Source organism: Triticum aestivum, chromosome 5D (genome assembly GCF_018294505.1).
Source record: "Triticum aestivum cultivar Chinese Spring chromosome 5D, IWGSC CS RefSeq v2.1, whole genome shotgun sequence".
NCBI classification, from domain to species: Eukaryota; Viridiplantae; Streptophyta; class Magnoliopsida; order Poales; family Poaceae; genus Triticum; species Triticum aestivum.
Genome location: NC_057808.1, coordinates 264787640 through 264806035, shown reverse-complemented (window position 1 = coordinate 264806035; position 18396 = coordinate 264787640). Strand labels below are relative to the sequence as shown.

General features: G+C 44.5%; 1 protein-coding gene across 3 annotated transcripts; it reads right to left on the bottom strand.

Annotated features, from left to right (window-relative positions):
• Nucleotides 1-10968: 10968 nt before the first annotated feature.
• Nucleotides 10969-18184, bottom strand: LOC123120719 (protein SMG7). 3 transcript variants are annotated; one of them, XM_044540708.1, is made up of 8 exons: nt 17999-18184; nt 17549-17647; nt 16560-17153; nt 16354-16476; nt 15141-15370; nt 12959-15058; nt 12651-12795; nt 10969-11475 (listed from the first exon to the last, which is right to left on the bottom strand). In XM_044540708.1, the coding sequence occupies exons 2-6, from the start codon at nt 17615-17617 to the stop codon at nt 12991-12993; spliced, it is 3084 nt and encodes a 1027-aa protein (XP_044396643.1). In that variant the 5' UTR covers nt 17618-17647; nt 17999-18184; the 3' UTR covers nt 10969-11475; nt 12651-12795; nt 12959-12990. The 3 variants fall into 3 exon arrangements, with proteins under 3 accessions (XP_044396643.1, XP_044396642.1, XP_044396644.1); XM_044540707.1 differs by having other exon boundaries at nt 17549-17657; nt 17999-18155; XM_044540709.1 differs by having other exon boundaries at nt 17549-17666; nt 17999-18123.
• Between the last annotated feature and the right edge of the window lie 212 nt (nt 18185-18396).

The window sequence follows — 18396 nt, the reverse complement described above, 5'->3', positions numbered from 1 at the left end:
GCTTATTTATGTAAACAAGAACAACAGAGTTTGTAAAAGTTTTCTTTTTCACTTTCAGTTTGTCAACTGAATTGCTTGAGGACAAGCAAAGGTTTAAGCTTGGGGGAGTTGATACGTCTCCATCGTATCTACTTTTCCTAATGCTTTTGCTCTTGTTTTGGACTCTAATTTGCATGATTTGAATGAAACTAACCCAGACTGGCGCCGTTTTCAGCAGAACTACCATGGTGTTGTTTTTGTGCAGAAATAAAAGTTCTCAGAATGGAACCAAACTTTTTGGAGAATTATTTTACAATAAAAGAAAAATACTAGATCCAAGAACCACCGGAGGGGGGCCTGGCTAGGCACAAGACACCAGGGCGCCCCCCCCCCCCCCCCCCCCCCCCCCCCCCCGCTCTAGCGTGCACTGGTGGGTTGTGGCCACCTCGTGGCCCCGTAGACCCTAATTCCAACTCCATAAATGCCTATTTTCGGAGAAAAAATATGGGAGGAAGTTTCATCGCGTTTCACGATACAGAGCCGCCACCACCTCCTATTCTTCCTCGGGAGGCCAGATTTGGAGTCCGTTCGGGGCTCCAGAGAGGGGAATCTTCGATCTTCGTCATCACTAACCCTCCTTCATCACCAATTCCATGATGCTCCCCACCGGGAGTGAGTAATTCCTTCATAGGCTCGCTTGTCGGTGAGAAGTTGGATGAGATTCATCATGTAATCAAGTTAGTTTTGTTAGGGCTTGATCCCTAGTATCCACTATGTTCTAAGATTGATGTTGTTATGACTTTGCCATGCTTAATGCTTGTCACTAGGGCCCAAGTGCCATGATTTCAGATCTGAACCGTCTATGTTTTCACCATTATATCTATGTTCTAGGTTCGATCTTGCAAGTCATATTCACCTATTACGCGTTATGATCTGTAAACCCCAGTGTGACAGTAATTGGGATACTTTCCGGTGATGACCGTAGTTTGAGGAGTTCATGTATTCACTATGTGTTAATGCTTTGTTCCGGTTCTCTATTAAAAGGAGGCCTTAATATCCCTTAGTTTCCTTATGGACCCCGCTGCCACCGGAGGGTAGGACAAAAGATGGCATACAAGTTCTTCTCCATAAGCACGTATGACTATTGATGGAATACATGCCTACATTATATTTATGAACTAGAGCTAGTTTTGTATCGCCCTAGGTTATGACTGTTATATGATGATTATCACCCAACGAATTCACCGATCCAATGCCTACGAATTTTCCACATATTGTTCTTGCTAAGTTACTACTGCTGTTGTTACCATTACACTTGCTACAAAATCATTGCTATCACTGTTACTGTTACTACTGTTATTATCACTGCTATCAAAACTATCCTATTACTGTGCTACTGATCACTTTGCTGCAGATATTTAATCTCAAAGTGTGGTTGAATTGACAACTCAACTGCTAATACTTACAAATATTCTTTCGCTCCCCTTGTGTCGAATCTATAAATTTGGGTTGAATACACTACCCTCGAAAACTGTTGCGATCCCCTATACTTGTGGGTTATCAGGAGCTAGAGTCTGAGTCCTATTGACTCTCAGCAGGGGGGTCAGAACCACTGCCCCGAATGACCAAGCTCTGATGATCTCAGCAGGGGGGTCAGAAGCAATGCCCTGAATGACCAGGCCATGCGCCCTAGTCTTCTTGAGCTCCTTGATTTTCTTTGGTTTGACCACGACCACGTAGGGGTCCTCCATCAGCAGCCCCTCTAGCCCTTCCTGTTGAGGTGTCGGAGACTTAATTGACCTGGCGCATGTGAGCCAGTGCTACAAAATGATCATGTAAAGACGATCATTTAGTTAAAGGATACGATGGAAATTAAAGTAGCAAAACAAAGCACTAGAAGAAGAAATAAATCGGCTTGGTCCCCCTCAGTCCGAAACCTTTTGTCCTTGTCCGAGGGCTTGAAGAGGATCTTCCACATCCCGCCGAGGTCCTTCCCCCTGAAGAAGCTTCGGATTATCGAATCCTCGCTTCCCGACGCATAACTCCACAATGGAGATGCTTGGGCCTGAAGGGGCTGGATACTGCGATGGAGCATCAAGTGGACCATGTCCACCAGGGTGACTCCCTGATCAATGATGGCCTCTATTCGGTGCTGGAGTGCTGCCACTTCCTCCTGATTCACCCAGTTGAAGTTCTTGTCGGTCCAAGAGTGCAGCCTCTTCGAAGGCACGGCCGAGAAGGCAGGGACCCCATCCTAGTCCCCTGATAGCATGTCGGCCATATAAAACCATTATTCTTGCCACTGTTTCACCATTTCAATGAATTTGCCCTTCAACCAGTCTACGTTGTTGAGCTTGCTGGCCATAGACCCTCCGCATTCCATGAGATTGGACCATTGTTGTGTGGTTTGACATAAACAGCTTCAGCAAGAGTTTGAAGTGGGGCTCGATGCGGAGGAAGGCTTCACAGAAGGTGATGTATGTGGCTACGAGGAGGATGGAGTTGGGTCCAGATTATGGAATTGGAGCCTGTAGAAATATAGCAGGCCCCAAAGAAAGGGGTGAAGGAGAAATCCCATACCTAGGATGAGGTGGAAAACAAAGACAACAAGCTCGCCCTCCTGAGGTGTTGGAATCCGGGAGACCGAGCAGATCGCGCCACCGACTAGGGGGGGTGGCATTTAACCTCACCCTGGGGTGGGAGATAGCCGCCTTAATGTTGCTGGTGGTGAGGACGGAGGGCATCTATAGCCCCCTCTTGCTAGCGGCCTTCTCCTTGGCCGCCTGAGTGGCGGTACCTTTCCTCTTGCCAGCCATCTCTTAAAGACGGAGGGGATGAGGTCTGCAGACTAGAAGCAGAGTGTGCCACGAATCTCTGGGCGCTAGAGCTTGAGAGTTCTAGGAAATGGGGCAAGGAAGGAAGCATGGGATGAATTATATCCATTTCATTACCTTTTATAAGCTGGTAAAAATACCAAGGGGTACAATGTCGCGCAGTAAATCCGTCGGTTCCCAATGCGATAAGCATCGTTTGAGGGATGTCAGTTGATGATGTCATTGAAAATCTGGGGCAGGATCTCCTTATTGATGGGACATGCCAATAAAAATGGCCTCGAGCCATGGTAAACTTGACATAATAACTATTGATGAGACCTTTCGACTCTAGTGTGCGGCAACGGTTCGGTCTTCGGTCAAAAGTTGTCAGAACACTACTCAATCAACTTGCCACACTGGCACTGCAAAACTTTGCTGCTAAGCTATCTAAAACTCTCTAGGGGCCTTCAGATCTAATGAGAATAAAATCATTACTTAAGTATTGGGGATTGGACCTCCTCGGATGTTCCGAGTATCTAAACTTCACGGACTCAAAAGCGAGAGAACATGGTTACAAGGAGAAGATGACGAAGAAGAGGAACCAATAGATCTTATAAGAGAATTCAGATCCACGGGAGTCCTCAGACACAAAATCAAGACGGAGAATCAAGTTTGTCGAACTCACCTACGAAGTCGAAGACTCAAGATGAAGCCACTCCGAGTTCGATGTCCTCAGCTTGAAGACCGGTTCAGGGGCTACTGACGGTGTCCTGGACTAGGGGTGCTAGCCACGTCGGTCCCATCATAGTGGGGCGGGCTGAGGACCCCTCGATCATCAACGAATGGGTCGAGACTGCTATGCCCCGAGGCATAGTCAATATGGAATCCTCCAAAGACTTGGCGCATACTCCAAGACACATTTGAATCTTCGGCATGTTTATCCCAAGATGTAACCGACCTACATATAACCCTATATACCCCCAGTCCCTACATAAGCCGAGGGGTTTAGAGCATAGGGTAGTAATTTAGACATTCACATACGATCTCGAGGAAAATCATCATGTACTTTGTACTCCAACACAACCAATACAACAAGAGCATGACATAGGCTTTACCTCTTCAAGAGGGCCCAAACCTGGGTAAACATCGTCTCCCTTCTTCATCATGCTACTCTCTAGCTAAGATCACCAGCTCGGGACCCCCTATCCGAGATCTGTCGGATTCAACTCCGACACCTACCATGTGGGGCCCCTGAGCACCGCCTTATGATGACCCACAAGTATAGGGGATGTATCATAGTCCTTTTGATAAGTAAGAGTGTCGAACCCAGCGAGGAGTAGAAGGAAATGACAAGCGGTTTTCAGCAAGGTATTCTCTGCAAACACTGAAATTATCGGTAACAGATAGTTGTCTGATAAGATAATTCGTAATGGGTAACAAGTAACAAAAGTAAACAAGGTGCAGCATGGTGTGCCAATCCTTTTTGTAGCAAAGGACAAGCCTGGACGAACTCTTATATAAAGCAAACCGCTCCCGAGGACACATGGGAATTGTTGTCAAGTTAGTTTTCATCATGCTCATATGATTCACGTTCGTTACTTTGATAATTTGATATGTGGGTGGAACGGTGCTTGGGTGTTTTCCTTCCTTGGACAAGCCTCCCACTTATGATTAACCCCTCTCGCAAGCATCCGCAACTATGAAAGAAGAATTAAGGTAAACCTAACCATAGCATGAAACATATGGATCCAAATCAGCCCCTTACGAAGCAACGCATAAACTAGGGTTTAAGCTTCTGTCACTCTAGCAACCCATCATCTACGTATTATTTCCCAATGCCTTCCCCTAGGTCCAAACAATGGTGAAGTGTCATGTAGTGGACGTTCACATAACACCACTAGAGGAAATACAACATACATCTCATCAAAATATCGAACGAATACCAAATTACCATTATTACGTATAACAAGACTTCTCCCATGTCCTCAGGAACAAATGTAAGTACTCACAAAGCATACTAATAATCAAGATCAAAGGAGTATTAATCTATACTAATATAAAAAGACCCAAAGGGGCAGATCCAATTAATCTCGACCATCAAATCATGTCAATCCAACGACCTAGACTGCTTCAATGTCGAGCGCTCAACACGTTTAGTGTGCAGTTAATTTCATGCCAAATATAGTGCTAATCACATAATAACACGCAAATAATATCCTACTTGATATCCGCATGCATTTAATATACTTCCAAATTAACGTGCATTGCACATACACATTGACTAGTTATCATTAAGGATCTGAAAATATAATCTTCCACCGGATAAACCAACTAGCATCAACTACAAGGAGTAATCAACACTACTAGCAACCCACAGGTACCAATCTGAGGTTTTGAGACAAAGATTGGATACAAGAGATGAACTAGGGTTTGAGAGGAGATGGTGTTGGTGAAGATGTTGATGGATATTGACCCCCTCCCGATGAGAGGATCGTTGGTGATGACGATGGCTTCGGTTTCCCCCTCCTGGAGGGAAGTTTCCCCGGCAGAACAGCCCTGCCAGAGCCCTGGATTGGTTCTGCCCAAGTTCTGCCTCGAGACGGCGACGCTTCGTCCCGAAAGCTTCCTTCTTATTTGTTCCAGGTCAAAACATATCATATAGCAGAAGATGGGCGTCGGAGGCCAGCCAGGGGGCCCACAAGGACGGGGGGCGCGCCCTCCACCCTTGTGGCTGGTTGGTGACCTCCCTCTGGTGCTTTCTTCGCCCAATATTTTTTATATATTCCAAAAATATTCTTCGTGAAGTTTCAGGACTTTTGGAGTTGTGCATAATAGGTCTCTAATATTTGCTCCTTTTCCAGTCCAGAATTCCAGCTGCCGGCATTCTCCCTCTTCATGTAAACCTTATAAAATAAGAGAGAAAAGGCATAAGTATTATGATATAATGTGTAATAGCAGCCCATAATGCAATAAATATCAATATAAAATCATGATGCAAAATGGATGTATCACCTTATGCCCTATAATTTACTCCCGGCCTAAAACTAACGTGGTTTTTTTCTGGAAATATTTCGTGATACAGAGCCACCTCCACCTATGTTCTTCATCTTAAGAGCTAATCTAGAGGCTAATATTGGCCTCCAGAGAGGCGAATTCATCACCAACCGCGAGATCAGATTCTTCTCCACATGAAGTCATCCCATCATCCTCGTGCAGATCTAGCTTACTGAGAAGTTCCTCAACATCCTTGTTGTTTGTAGCCCTCCTACTAGGGTTACTTTGATCTGCCCCCATATATCTTGGTAAAATAGAAAAACCTTCGGAGAACCCAAGATCCTTCACTTGACCAAGGCCAGGCAGAAGCTCAAGGCTTCCCCTGGATTAGCCTGAGTCGACGGGGGAGGCCGATCAGAGGGAGGGAGAAACAATCGATAGAGATAAACTCTAGGGGCACTGCTAGAGTAGACCTAAACCCTAGCCTTGAGCGCTAGGGGAAAAATAATTGTGTTGCTCAAATCATCGTTTTTTGCATCGTGAAAAATAATATTTTTAAAACGGCCTCCATGTAGCCCATCCTACGCTGCTCATTTTCAGGTTTATAGCCTACTATTATACTTGCTCTCATGCGGAGGCCAAACCTAGATCGTCCAATATGTTGCATGCAAGAAGTTGTCCCTCAATTAATCCCATTTTAAGTTAACAAAGATTTATGTGATTTCTAGTAAAAAGATTGACTCGACATTCTCATGATATTATAGCAGCAGATAATTTGATCTCATTGATAAGATGATCTTATGTATAGTTTTGGTGCCACACTCCACTTTACAATGTGGTAGCAAGCTTTTCCGGCCCGGGATGAGGCGAACTCCAATGCAAGGACCCAAAAGGACGCCTATTTTGACCGTTTGGGTCGCCACTTTGGTCGATGGTCGGCCTTGTCCATGCCATTCTGGTCAGTGCACCCAACCGGCTGACCCAATTGGTCCTGCTCAATAATACTGCCCGCCCACTTCGCCCTCTCGGCCGCTTTTGAATTTGCATATATCATAACCAAACATAGAAAATCGATAACATCTTTGCATAGTACCATATGCCATGCCATCATACAACATTGCACCAAAAGGATCACCACGACCATAGTTCGTTGATCTCGGTCCTTGTTCATGACAAGCAGGCAAATAAAAAGATGACCAACCATAGTCTCGGTCTTGGATGACCTTTTGCTTGCTCTCAAACCAAGCCTTGTTCTTGGGAGTCATCTTGCTTGTGTCGGTCGCCTTGATCTCCACTTCTTGGAGATATGCGTGAGCTCGACCTCCCTTGCTCTTGTTTTGGCATTGGCCTCTCTGATCTGCACCTCCTTCTCTCTTGTTTTGGCGTTGGTCCCTCTTCAATATCGAGCTTCTTCTTTTGTATGTCAAAGTAGGTTTTCATTGCCTCCTATTTTTCTTCCTCTCTTCTTTTTGGGTCATGAACCCCTTCAAAGTTTCTTGCAAGGCAATTAACGAAGCATCACAATTTGCATCGACCTTGCAATTGGTCTTTCCCCTCGACCTCTACCCAACTTCACTTGGGTCGTCCATCGTTGAGGCCCCCACACCTCTCTTTTGGGCAGCATATTAGTCCTCGAACTTGCGAAATTCTTGACCATCATCCTCCAACAATGGCTCAAGGTGAATGCCTTGTTGCCATTTTGAGCCTTAAAGGTGTCCAAGGCTTGAAATGCATATAGTTGAAATGAACAAGGTAGATTCATATGCATAGGAGGGTGATATTTGCTCTTTACCAACAAGGGAAGAATTTGTTACCATGTCTTTGATCCCAAGGCCACTCATGGACCGACCTGCGATATTATCATGAGCACCACAAAACTTGTTGCACTCGCCTTGGATGAAGCCCCACCTCTTTTTAATTGACACGTCAGTCCGGACACTCAAAACTTGTAGGGTTCAAACTGCCTACGCTCATGAAAGTAATTGTTGATCCACTTCCAAAATGTGGTTCCTTTTGGCTCCAGTTTTGGGATCTTGTCCAATTGCCATCCAAGATTAGCAAATCAATTTGTCCCCCGCATTGGTGTATGCTCCCGTCCTCGCGCTCTTCCTCCTCTTTTGTGACCGGCCTTGTGCCTCGAGCTCATCCTCAAACTCCAATGGCTCTCCGTCGATGTCGACGCCCTCGCCATCTTCGGAGTCTTGGCCGTCATTGTATTGCTCGTGGCCATCTTGGCCATCATTGTATTGGTTGTGGCCATCTTGGCCTTGGGTGTCTTAGCCTTGGGTGTCTTGGTCTTGGCCACTAGGTCGTCTTGGGTCTCGTCATCATCATAAGCTTGGCCACCCTCGTTGATCATCTCCTCCAACACTTCGGCCGACATCGGGGTTGGAGTTTCAACAAATAGGTCGCGGGCATCAGGCAAGTTGGCCCGCGAGACCACCCGTGGGCACTTCCTTTCTGTCCCGGTGGACTGCAAGGTGGACTGGCCAGCCACAGGGGTGCGGTTGAGGTTGATGGGGGGCACTGCGTGCAAGCTCGACACATATGGAGAATCGGGATGCGGCGTGGTCGTGGATGGGAAGGTACCCATACATCGGTGCTACTTGTGAACTGCGTTGGTATTTCCCCGAAGAGGAGAGGACAATGCAGTAAAGTAGAGATGAGTATTTCCCTTAGTTAAGAACCAAGGTTATCAATCCAGTAGGAGAACCAAGCAACACCTCGTTAGTAGCACCTGCACACAAACGACAAATCCTTGCAACCCAATGCGAACAAGGGGTTGTCAATCCCTTGACGGTTACGAGCAAGTTTAAATTGTATGGTGTTTGATAGATAGATCGGACAAAAATATAAAATAAACTAAATAAAGTAAAAACACAGCAAGGTATTTTTGGTTTTAATATATGATAAAAGATAGACCCGGGGCCATAGTTTTCACTAGAGGCTTCTCTCTTGAAAATAGCATACGGTGGGTAAACAAATTATTGTTGGGCAATTGATAGAAAAGCGAATAATTGTGACGATATCCAAGGCAATGATCATATATAGGCATCATGTCCGAGACAAGTAGACCGACTCCTTCCTGCATCTACTACTATTACTCCACACATCGACCGCTATCTGCATGCATCTAGAGCATAAAGAACGGAGTAACCCTTAAGCGAGATGACATGATTTAGACAAGATAAACTTACGTATAAATAAACCCCATCTTTTTTTTAACGTAGAAGCTAGAAGCGTCCGGCTTTAAATTAATAAAGCCACCAGACAACATCCACACAAAGTATTAAACCTTACAAACCGATAAAACATCAAGTCATCGGGCTCCAGGCACCGGAATAAGCTAAGATAAAGCGACTAGTAGTTCATGATCACAACAGCGGAAACAAGATAGCAACGCAAAAGATTCAGTCTGGCGTCTCGCCTTGACGCGCCTTCACCATAGACATCTTGATCTGCTCCACTTAATAGCAATGATACAAACGTGTCATGTCCCCTTCTGTCACTGGCATTGAGCACCGTAAGATCGAACCCATTACAAAGCACCTCTCCCACTGCAAAATAAATCAATCTAGTTGGCCAACCCAAATCAATAGATCGAAGAGAAATACGAAGCTATAGTAATCATGCATAAAAGAGTTCAGAGAAAACTCAAATAATATTCATGGATAGATCTGAACATAAACTCACAATTCATCGTATCCCAACAAACACACCGCAAAAAGTGGTTACATCGAATAGAACTCCAAGAACATCAAGAAGAATATTGTATCGAAGATCAAATGGAGAGAAGAAGTCATCTATCTACTAACTATGGACACGTAGGTCTGTGGTAAACTACTCACGCATCATCAAAAGGGCAGCAAGGATGATGTAGAGCCCCTCTGTGATCGAATCACCGTCCGGCAGAGTACCGGAAAAGGCCTCCAGATGGGATCTTGTGGTTCTAGAATTTGCGGCGACGGAAAAAATATTTCGTGGACTCCTTTGTTGGTTTCACGATTTTAGAGAATTTATAGAGGCGGATTTAGGTCGAACAGAGCCACGTGGGCCACTGCTCCACCTTCTCACCCCTCCCAAAGCTTACAGGGTCAAAAAAAATCTTTAAAAAGTTTCATGGCGTTTGAACTTCATTTGGTACTGATATTCTGAAAAATCAAAAATAGGCAAAAAGCAGCAACTGGCACTGGACACTAAGTTAATAGATTAGTCCCAAAAAATGATATATATATATATATATATATTTGCTTGAAAATGTGTAAAACATTCAAGATTGATACAAATAGTATGGAACAATAAAAAATTATAGATACATTGAAGACGTATCAGTCAGCGACGTGATAGACGTGCATGGTGACTCCGGGAGCAGGGCTGGTCCGCCGTCGAGCCCGTGCTAGCCATGACCATAGCGGCGGCGGTGAGAATGGCCAGCTCGCCGCGAAAGCCCGTCATGAGGAGGGCCTTTTGCGTAGCCACGGCAGCCACGAGGGCGGCGTCTCCTTCTCCCTCCTCCCTTCGCGCTTCAACGACTGTTTTCGCCGCGGTGCACCACTTCTTCGGCTTCGGCTTCTTCAAGGCCACGGCACAAGCAGGCGCGAAGGGGGCGATGGCGCCTGGATTTGGCGCGTCGACCATGGCGGAAGGGTTTTGAAAGAGAGAAAGGAGAAAATGGAGTGGGTGTGCCACATACGAGCAGGCCAAAGGAACAATCGGTGGGCGTCAAGAGCGTCCGCGTGGACGCAAACCCAGCCTAAATTTGGGCTGAAATTGGTCGCAGCGGACAAAAAAAAAAGGAACACTCATCCGGACAGAATGCGTCCCTACACCAGCAAGTTCTGAGCCCATAGTGGATGATCCATATCCGTTTTCTTAGGTCACTAACCAAAATTCAACGACTTCGCGTGAAAAACTACGATGCAAGATAATGGCTATGGAACACATATACACCTACCATCTACAGGGTTCTGATGCACCTTTAATGCAACGTCAGGCAGACAGCTTGAAGACACAAATAAAAAAAGGATGCAGCACACAAGCAAGCTCATTAGGAAACCATATTGGTATTCAATCGGACATTGCATACGACAAGGTAACAAGAAACTTATTGCACAAAAAAGGTTGAGTTTACCGGTACCGGACAACAAAGACCAAAACAAATTATTCAATCGGACATTGCATACGACAAGGTAACAAGAAACTTATTGCACAAAAAAGGTTGAGTTTACCGGTACCGGACAACACAGACCAAAACAAATTGTTCAAATCATATAGTGATATATGGAAGTAAAACTTCCTCACAGAACGAGGATTATAACGTGCTGTCGCCGACAGCAAACGCAAACGATGCAACACAAGTAGATGCAGTATACTTCGAGGGCCAACTTGCCAGCAAGCTAACTGTTCCTCGAACTTAATTCATAGTAGCCATAGATGAGCACGAGCAACACTAAACGGCATTTAGTCTCCACCACAGCAGCCACACACTGGCCATTCTCTGTATGGTAGACAGTTTATCCAATGAGAGCTGAAGCACATAGCGCGCCTACAGTGACTGGATTCGAGTTCCTTCGATCAAACCCCTCATGCCTGAGCATCCAAGCGTTCTGCGTACAATTCATCCCCATCAGACAGTCCACAGATCAATCACCCTCCAACCTCCAACTGGCCCCGGAAGACCTGGCACACCCTGTACTTTCACAGATCAAACAATACACAAGAGTTAAAACATCATAAGGATCTACTTATCAGAAGTAGATTGGGCAAACAAGTTCAAGGCAACAAAAGTTCAGCCAAGAGAGACGATTCATCAGTCTTCGTAACAGCAAAAAAATGAAATGTATTTGACCTTGTTAGACAAGTTTGGCATTCCTTCTGCAGATTGACATTACATGCAGAATAACATATCTGGGTGAATGCAGTGCCAGAAAACAGGTACTCCCTCTGTAAACTAATATAAGACGTTTAAAACGGGAAATGCATTGGAGCACCCTGGTGCCACTCACCCCTATATGGAAGTAGTATTAAAAAAATATCAGAAAATTTCAAAAAAGTCTGAAATTTTGGGATACCAACCCTGGGTGCCCATTGTACACAGGTTTTCATTTTCACGGGAAATGGGTGCCTGGGGTATCGGCGGCGCAGGAATTACGGTCCAACATACAATACAACCAACTTTTTTCTATACATACAAAAATTTTGCTTTTTTACTGACATTACCACGGGCACCCAATCCCCACGAAACTGAACACGTGTGTACAACGGGCACCCAGGTTTCATAACCCAAAATTTCAGAATTTTTTGAAAATTCATAATATGTTTTAATGCTATATTCATATTGGGATTTGTGCACCGAGAGCCACAAATCCTCTCCCGTTTAAAACGTCTTATATTAGTTTACAGAGGGAGTAACTTGCAGCTCAGGATTGAAACTACGATCCTTATACAACATAACATCTAGTACAGTCAACATTATATGATTTAACGTAGTAGAAATGATCACCAAACAGTTTCAAACCAAATGAGAAACTGCACTAAAAGGAGCAATTCATGCTAAGATACCAGTTGCACAAATGATGGCACAGCAAGAAATGCTAACACAAGAGGAATGAATCGATTGTGTCTATAAGAAATGCACTAAAGTAAGTTACTAAGTTTCATATAGGATCATTAGACTTTGAAACACAGTTTCATGTCGTACACCAACTCCCTTTCAACCATCAGGGTAAACATAAAAAGAAAAAAAAACATAAAATGCACATCCTAAATAAGGCAGGACATCAGAAAAAAGAATAACAAGGAAAAATGCTGGAATGGGAGTATAACAAGGAAAAATGCTGGAATGGGAGTTAGCATAGAACTTACCAAACCTAACAGCAGCACTTGCTATGCTTCCAAGACCACCATTCTCCAAAAGAAATTTAACACTATGAAAGGGCTGCAGGTATGGGTCCGAATTGAATAGGTATATCAAGCTGTGCCACTTACTCCAACAGATCCTCAGCGACTCCTATCCACATAGAAAAACATATAATTGAGCACTAATTTAGATATATAAACAAAATTAGCTCCAACAGAAGATGAAACAACGCCATTACAGACTAACATGGTAAGAGAAGTACTGCTCATGCCTAGAATCCAATTTTTCAATCTACAGGAAGGAAGATTTTTACCAGTAGTAACCATCCAGGTACAAGCTACTCCATCACACAAGATAACGGCCAGATCCGATAGGTTTTGCCGGCTGCTTTTCAGCCACTTGACCACTATGCTGATTAATTTGTTGGTGGTTTTGAACCATATTCTGCTTTGCAGGGTCAAAAAGGTGGAAATCATGCCATGTTTTCTCACTGGCCCCTAAGGTGTGCACCCCAGAAACCTGCTGTTTCCCAGGGAAAGGGAAGGGAGTGGTGAATGCACTGCTGGTAGTGGCAACATCAGGATAAATAGCTTTTGAGTTATGAACACGTTCCATTGATGGCTGGTAGCCATCCAGCCAGCTGTAATCATCGATCTGTTGGTGCTGCAGCTTCTCAAATGGCATAATATCATCATGGCGTTTTGGAGTGATGTGGTTAAATCCTGGAGGAGGACCAACGGGCCTTGATGGACGACTTACAGGATTCTTCTTTGATACAGCTACAGGTGCATCAGTGAGATTGATTGTCATCCCACCAGATGCTGCTACTGATGGTACAATTGAATCAGAAGTGGATGGGATGGTTTCTTCAGTCGCTTTCACCTGATTATGCATCAAACTTGTATTGTTGCGCACAGATTCAACAGATACATGTGGAGAATATACCATTGACTGTAATCCACCCTGAAACCTCTGCTCAGGAAATCCATTTCCAGCCAAATGAACATTATTTAATCCCCTCATTAAGAGTTTTTCTTGTTCAAGGAGCAATTTTGAATAATCTGGGCTGCCAAAATGTGGAACCATTGCTGCAGATACACGCGGATCAGAGATGGCAGCTGAGAAAGTAGGCATTGTGTTCAGAGGGCCAACAAGTGGTGCACCATTGCTTGCCCAGCTGGAAGTAGCCATCTCAACAGGCTGCACAAATTCGTAAGTTGTCGACATTGAAACATTGCTAGAAATAGCCTCTTGCCTACCATTGAAAGCCCAACCACCAGAAGACATGGGAAGTGACTCAATAACATTACAGTTTCCAGGACCTGATGCAGATGCAGTACTCTGAATAGCAACTGGTCCGCCAATTGTTGGCCACCCAGCAGTAGACATTTGTAGAGGCTGGATATATCCATTAACGGGTAGTTCGGTAAGTACTTTTGGGAGCTTCTCGGACGCTGTAGGTTTGAAAACAATTTCTTCATCATCTTCTCCCTCTGAACACAACTGTACTCCCGACTGTATTGCTCCAAGATTAGTTGCCACTGCATCAAATTTGTTACCAATTTCATGTTCCAGCTCAACAGCATTTGTTTCAGGTGCATTGCGAGATCTATGAGTAGAGGTGGCAGCTTCAAAAACAGGAGGCTCCTTGGCCACAACAAACTTTCTTGAAGATGGGTCAAAATATATTCTCAGTTGATCAATCTGGACAAAATTGAGTAGAGCCTTCCCTGCAGAAAGTATCCGTTGTGCCCGTGCTTTCTTCTCCTTGGTGCTACCATCACTTCCAAATGTGTGCTTGCTTGAGAAATCCAAGATAATATGTGCAGGCACCAAGGGGGAAAATCCCCTTAATTCAAAATCTTCCCACAATGCAAGTCGATTGCCAGTTTCACCCTCTTCATACACGCCCATATCAAAAAAGCAAGCCTCATCATCATCACCATCAATGGACGCAAGGTCTGTAAGGATGAGCTTATTCATAAGCAAGACACACTGGTTCCAGAAGAAAGATCGAGCATTCGCATGCTTCTCGTCCATCTCCGAATCAGCAGCTAACTCCGGATGGCATGCCAGCCATTCGATGTAGACCACAATGGCTGGAAGATAGAAACTTGATGCAATGTCACGAAGCTCTGAGCACCTTTTGAGAATATGTCCAACAAACTCAAAAGCAGCTGTAAATGCATTTTGAAGAAGTACCCTGCGTTGGACAATTTCAGCATATGACTGGTTATCTGGTTCCTTTTTCACGTTGTGCACTGTGAATATAAGGATTGCAACAAGTCGAACAATAACTAATGCGTTCTCTGCAGCATCAGAACCAAAATGGAACTCTTCATTTGGACCAGAAGAGAGGAGAATTTTCAGATCATTGATGACCACATCAAACAGTTCCTCAAATGTTTCCAAACTGCCAAAGAGATAAAAGACAATTAGCTGGACAGTACGGAGGGGAGAGGGGGGGGTGTTAAGAGATAAGCGACAGGAAGTACCTAGTCCTTGTGAAAAGAATTCCATTGAGCCTAACAAACCGTACAAAGAAGGACTTCAGTGTATCAGGAATACTTTGCTCTCGCTCTTTTGAAGCTGCTTCAGTATTAACATCCTTGGGCTGAAACCTTATTTCGCCCCGTCCTCTGCCCCTACCAGCTGACCGTGGGGGTAATGTCCTAGCAATTGCAACTTTGTTGTTGCTTGGCAGCTGTGCATAGCCCTGGCGATTCTGCAAAAGTAATACAGTTAGAAATTCCTAAGGCATAGTGCAAAGCTGACAAAATTTGCCGAAACACTTCCAAGTTCTGTTAATAGGTGAAATCGGTGAAATGAGGGCTCGGGACAAGATTGTAACGCATTTAGCAAAACCAGTAGAGCTATCCGAGCGTCTTGTTGAATCTTACGAGCTCGAGGCTCAGGCTCCAGTTGCACTAGAACCTAACCCAAAACAAAGCAGAGCTCGAACTATTTTGAGAACCCTACTTAAGCATACCTATTATGAGTGAACGGAAGAAATGTAAAAGCAAACAAACAGAAACCTCACGAAACTGCAAACATAAAGAACTTGCAAGGGAGAACATAGCAGCACAAGGACTGAAGAAGAAATAAAACTCACAATCTAGCAAATAAAGCACAACTATGGCTTGGGACATTCATGTTCTTAAGACCAGTAATATTGCGAAAACAAGTCATAACAATTGGTGTCAAATTCATGAGGCAACACTGATCATCTGATATACTGAGGTACAGCAGGTCAGAGAACCATGACTTAGGTGTGGCCGTGGACCTAGACCGGGCCTAGACTGAGTATGATGTCTGTATAGGCAGAACTTGGATGAGCTCAAAGACACAGCAGAGATGTAGATAAGGCTGAGTTGTTCATGATGGCTTAACATGATTGGTTTGTTTTCCCCTAGCAAAGCACATGTATTTAGCTAGTATCAAAAGAAGTTAACCCTCACAACAAAAAACATAACGAGATGCAACTGAGTCTGGACAATCTTATTATATTTATATCAAACGAGAAGTACAATATTAGATGAAGGCAAAGCAGCTTCCAGTACTACATAGCACTGCAGATACTCTCTTCCATGCAAAATTATACAGATGTGACTTAAGGCTAACAGATTCTACACTGAACGACAAATAATGTGGAAACAGAAGTATACAATACTACGGAAATTAAGTTAGCGAAGAACATAGCACCATTACCTTCTCAAAAGCAAGAATCAAGTTGTCCCGTGCTGTGGAGAAGGGAGTGTCTGCAGCTAAGCTTCGAAAGTATCTGTAGACAGCCACCACCTCATTGCCAGAGTAAGAAGCTAATATTGCAAGCTGACAAATCCAATCAGGGTCATCATTAGAAAACTGAACAGAGAATACATGAACATTTGATGAATATAGAGTTGAGATTAAACCTGATGGTGTGGGTTGCCGCTGGAAGGGCAGATTGAAGCTGCCTCCTTATAGTAATTAGAAGCCGCATTATATTCACGTCTTACAGAATCAGCATCACCAAACATACCCTTATAGCGGGCCAAATCACCAAGATATATGAGACAACGGTGGCATGATATCAGGGCTTTCTTAGCATCAGCTGTTCTCTTATCATTTTTGCCAGGGTTGCCTGCATTCTCAGGAGACTCCGAGAAGTGACCCAGAGGAAGGTCGTAGTTGGATTTGATCTTGAACATCAAGTCATGATAGAAGCCCGATGCTTCTGAAAGAAAGCTCCTGAAGGCCGATTTAATCCTCTTAATTCGATCAGGGTTGGCATTGTTCTTCCCGTTTTGAGATGCAGCTGCACCTGCAGAACTAATGTGGTGCCTGAACTCCTCGATTCTTTTGTAATGCAACTGCCACAAAATATACTCGATCTCATGCTTTTCACAGAAGTCATGATCTGCCAGAATCATTTTCTCAAAATTCTCACGCATCTGAAGCCATATGTTGGGATCTGATGGGACTTTGGACTGTGCTGACTTCTCAAGATGACTTTTGAGTTCGGCATTCTACACAAATAACACCACTTTATCATCATTTATATCCAAAGGTCACGGATGAAATAATTTTACTCTGACCAATTTATCAAACAGGAAACCCCAAAACTCAACAAAGAAGATGGAAACTAATTAACGCTGTTCTTCCCCCTCAAACTTGCAAACATTCAGGGAAATGATTAACTCGGATTGTCAGAGTATTTTATTTTTTCTTGGTAACAATCAACGGTTAGTGGTTGAGAACTCGGACATAATAAACAATTCACATGAATTGGCCTATCCAAGAAAGCAAAGCAAGAAAATACACCATCACACACAAGGCAAGGTACAGCAAGCCACATGGAACACAGCCGAACAAGCAACCTAGTGTGAAATAGCTAGATGCCAGGTACGCAAGGGAAGTTCACCTTCTTAAGGAGGCGCTGCACGAGGTCCCGAGATGGCGGAACAGCAGTACTATCCATCGGAACAGTCATCACTCATCAATTGAACATCAGTACCATCACCTGCAACGAACTATAAGCGCTGCAATTACCAACGGAATCAATCATCTGAGGACAATACAGCACAAAAATAATGCAAAATAGCAAGCCCGAGTGGTAAAGGAAACCTGACCCAGCCCTAACTACCCGCCCAGCTAAAACAAATCAAGGAAATAAATCCCTGCGCCCAAATCCGCCGGCGGCAACAGAGGACCTCTTCCCGGATCTCCCTTAACCCCAACAACCGACGGCCAGGGAGGCGGGTTCTAGTCAAAACCTAGTGCTCCGGAGCTGGAAAACTCGCAATCCGGGGGCGATGAGGAATAATCTGCGCGAATCGAGCGGGGGAGGGGAGGGGGGGCGGGGGATTGATACCTGATCGTCGTCGTCGTCGCCGTCGCGACGGGAGCGAGAGAAGGAGAGGGGAATTTTGGGGAGGAGGAGAAGAGAGGAAGGAAGGGCAGAGGCTATTTTTCGTCTTTTTGTTTACGGGACGGTGTGTGGTCTGGTGTGTCGTCGCCGTGCCGTGTTCGGGTTGGACTCGACCCAAAGGCGGTCGTAGGCGGTCCCGGAGCCTGCCCAGTGGACCCTTGAGTACTTTTTTACATACCTAGCACATACGCTCGTGTGTTGCAGCAGAAGAAAAAAATAATATATATATTTTGTAATTTTTTCATATAGATAATCATAATGTCCTATAGTGAATTCATCATTAAGAATTCGCTAGTTGTCCCGTCAAGCAAAATACACAACAGCACAATAATAAAGTCTAA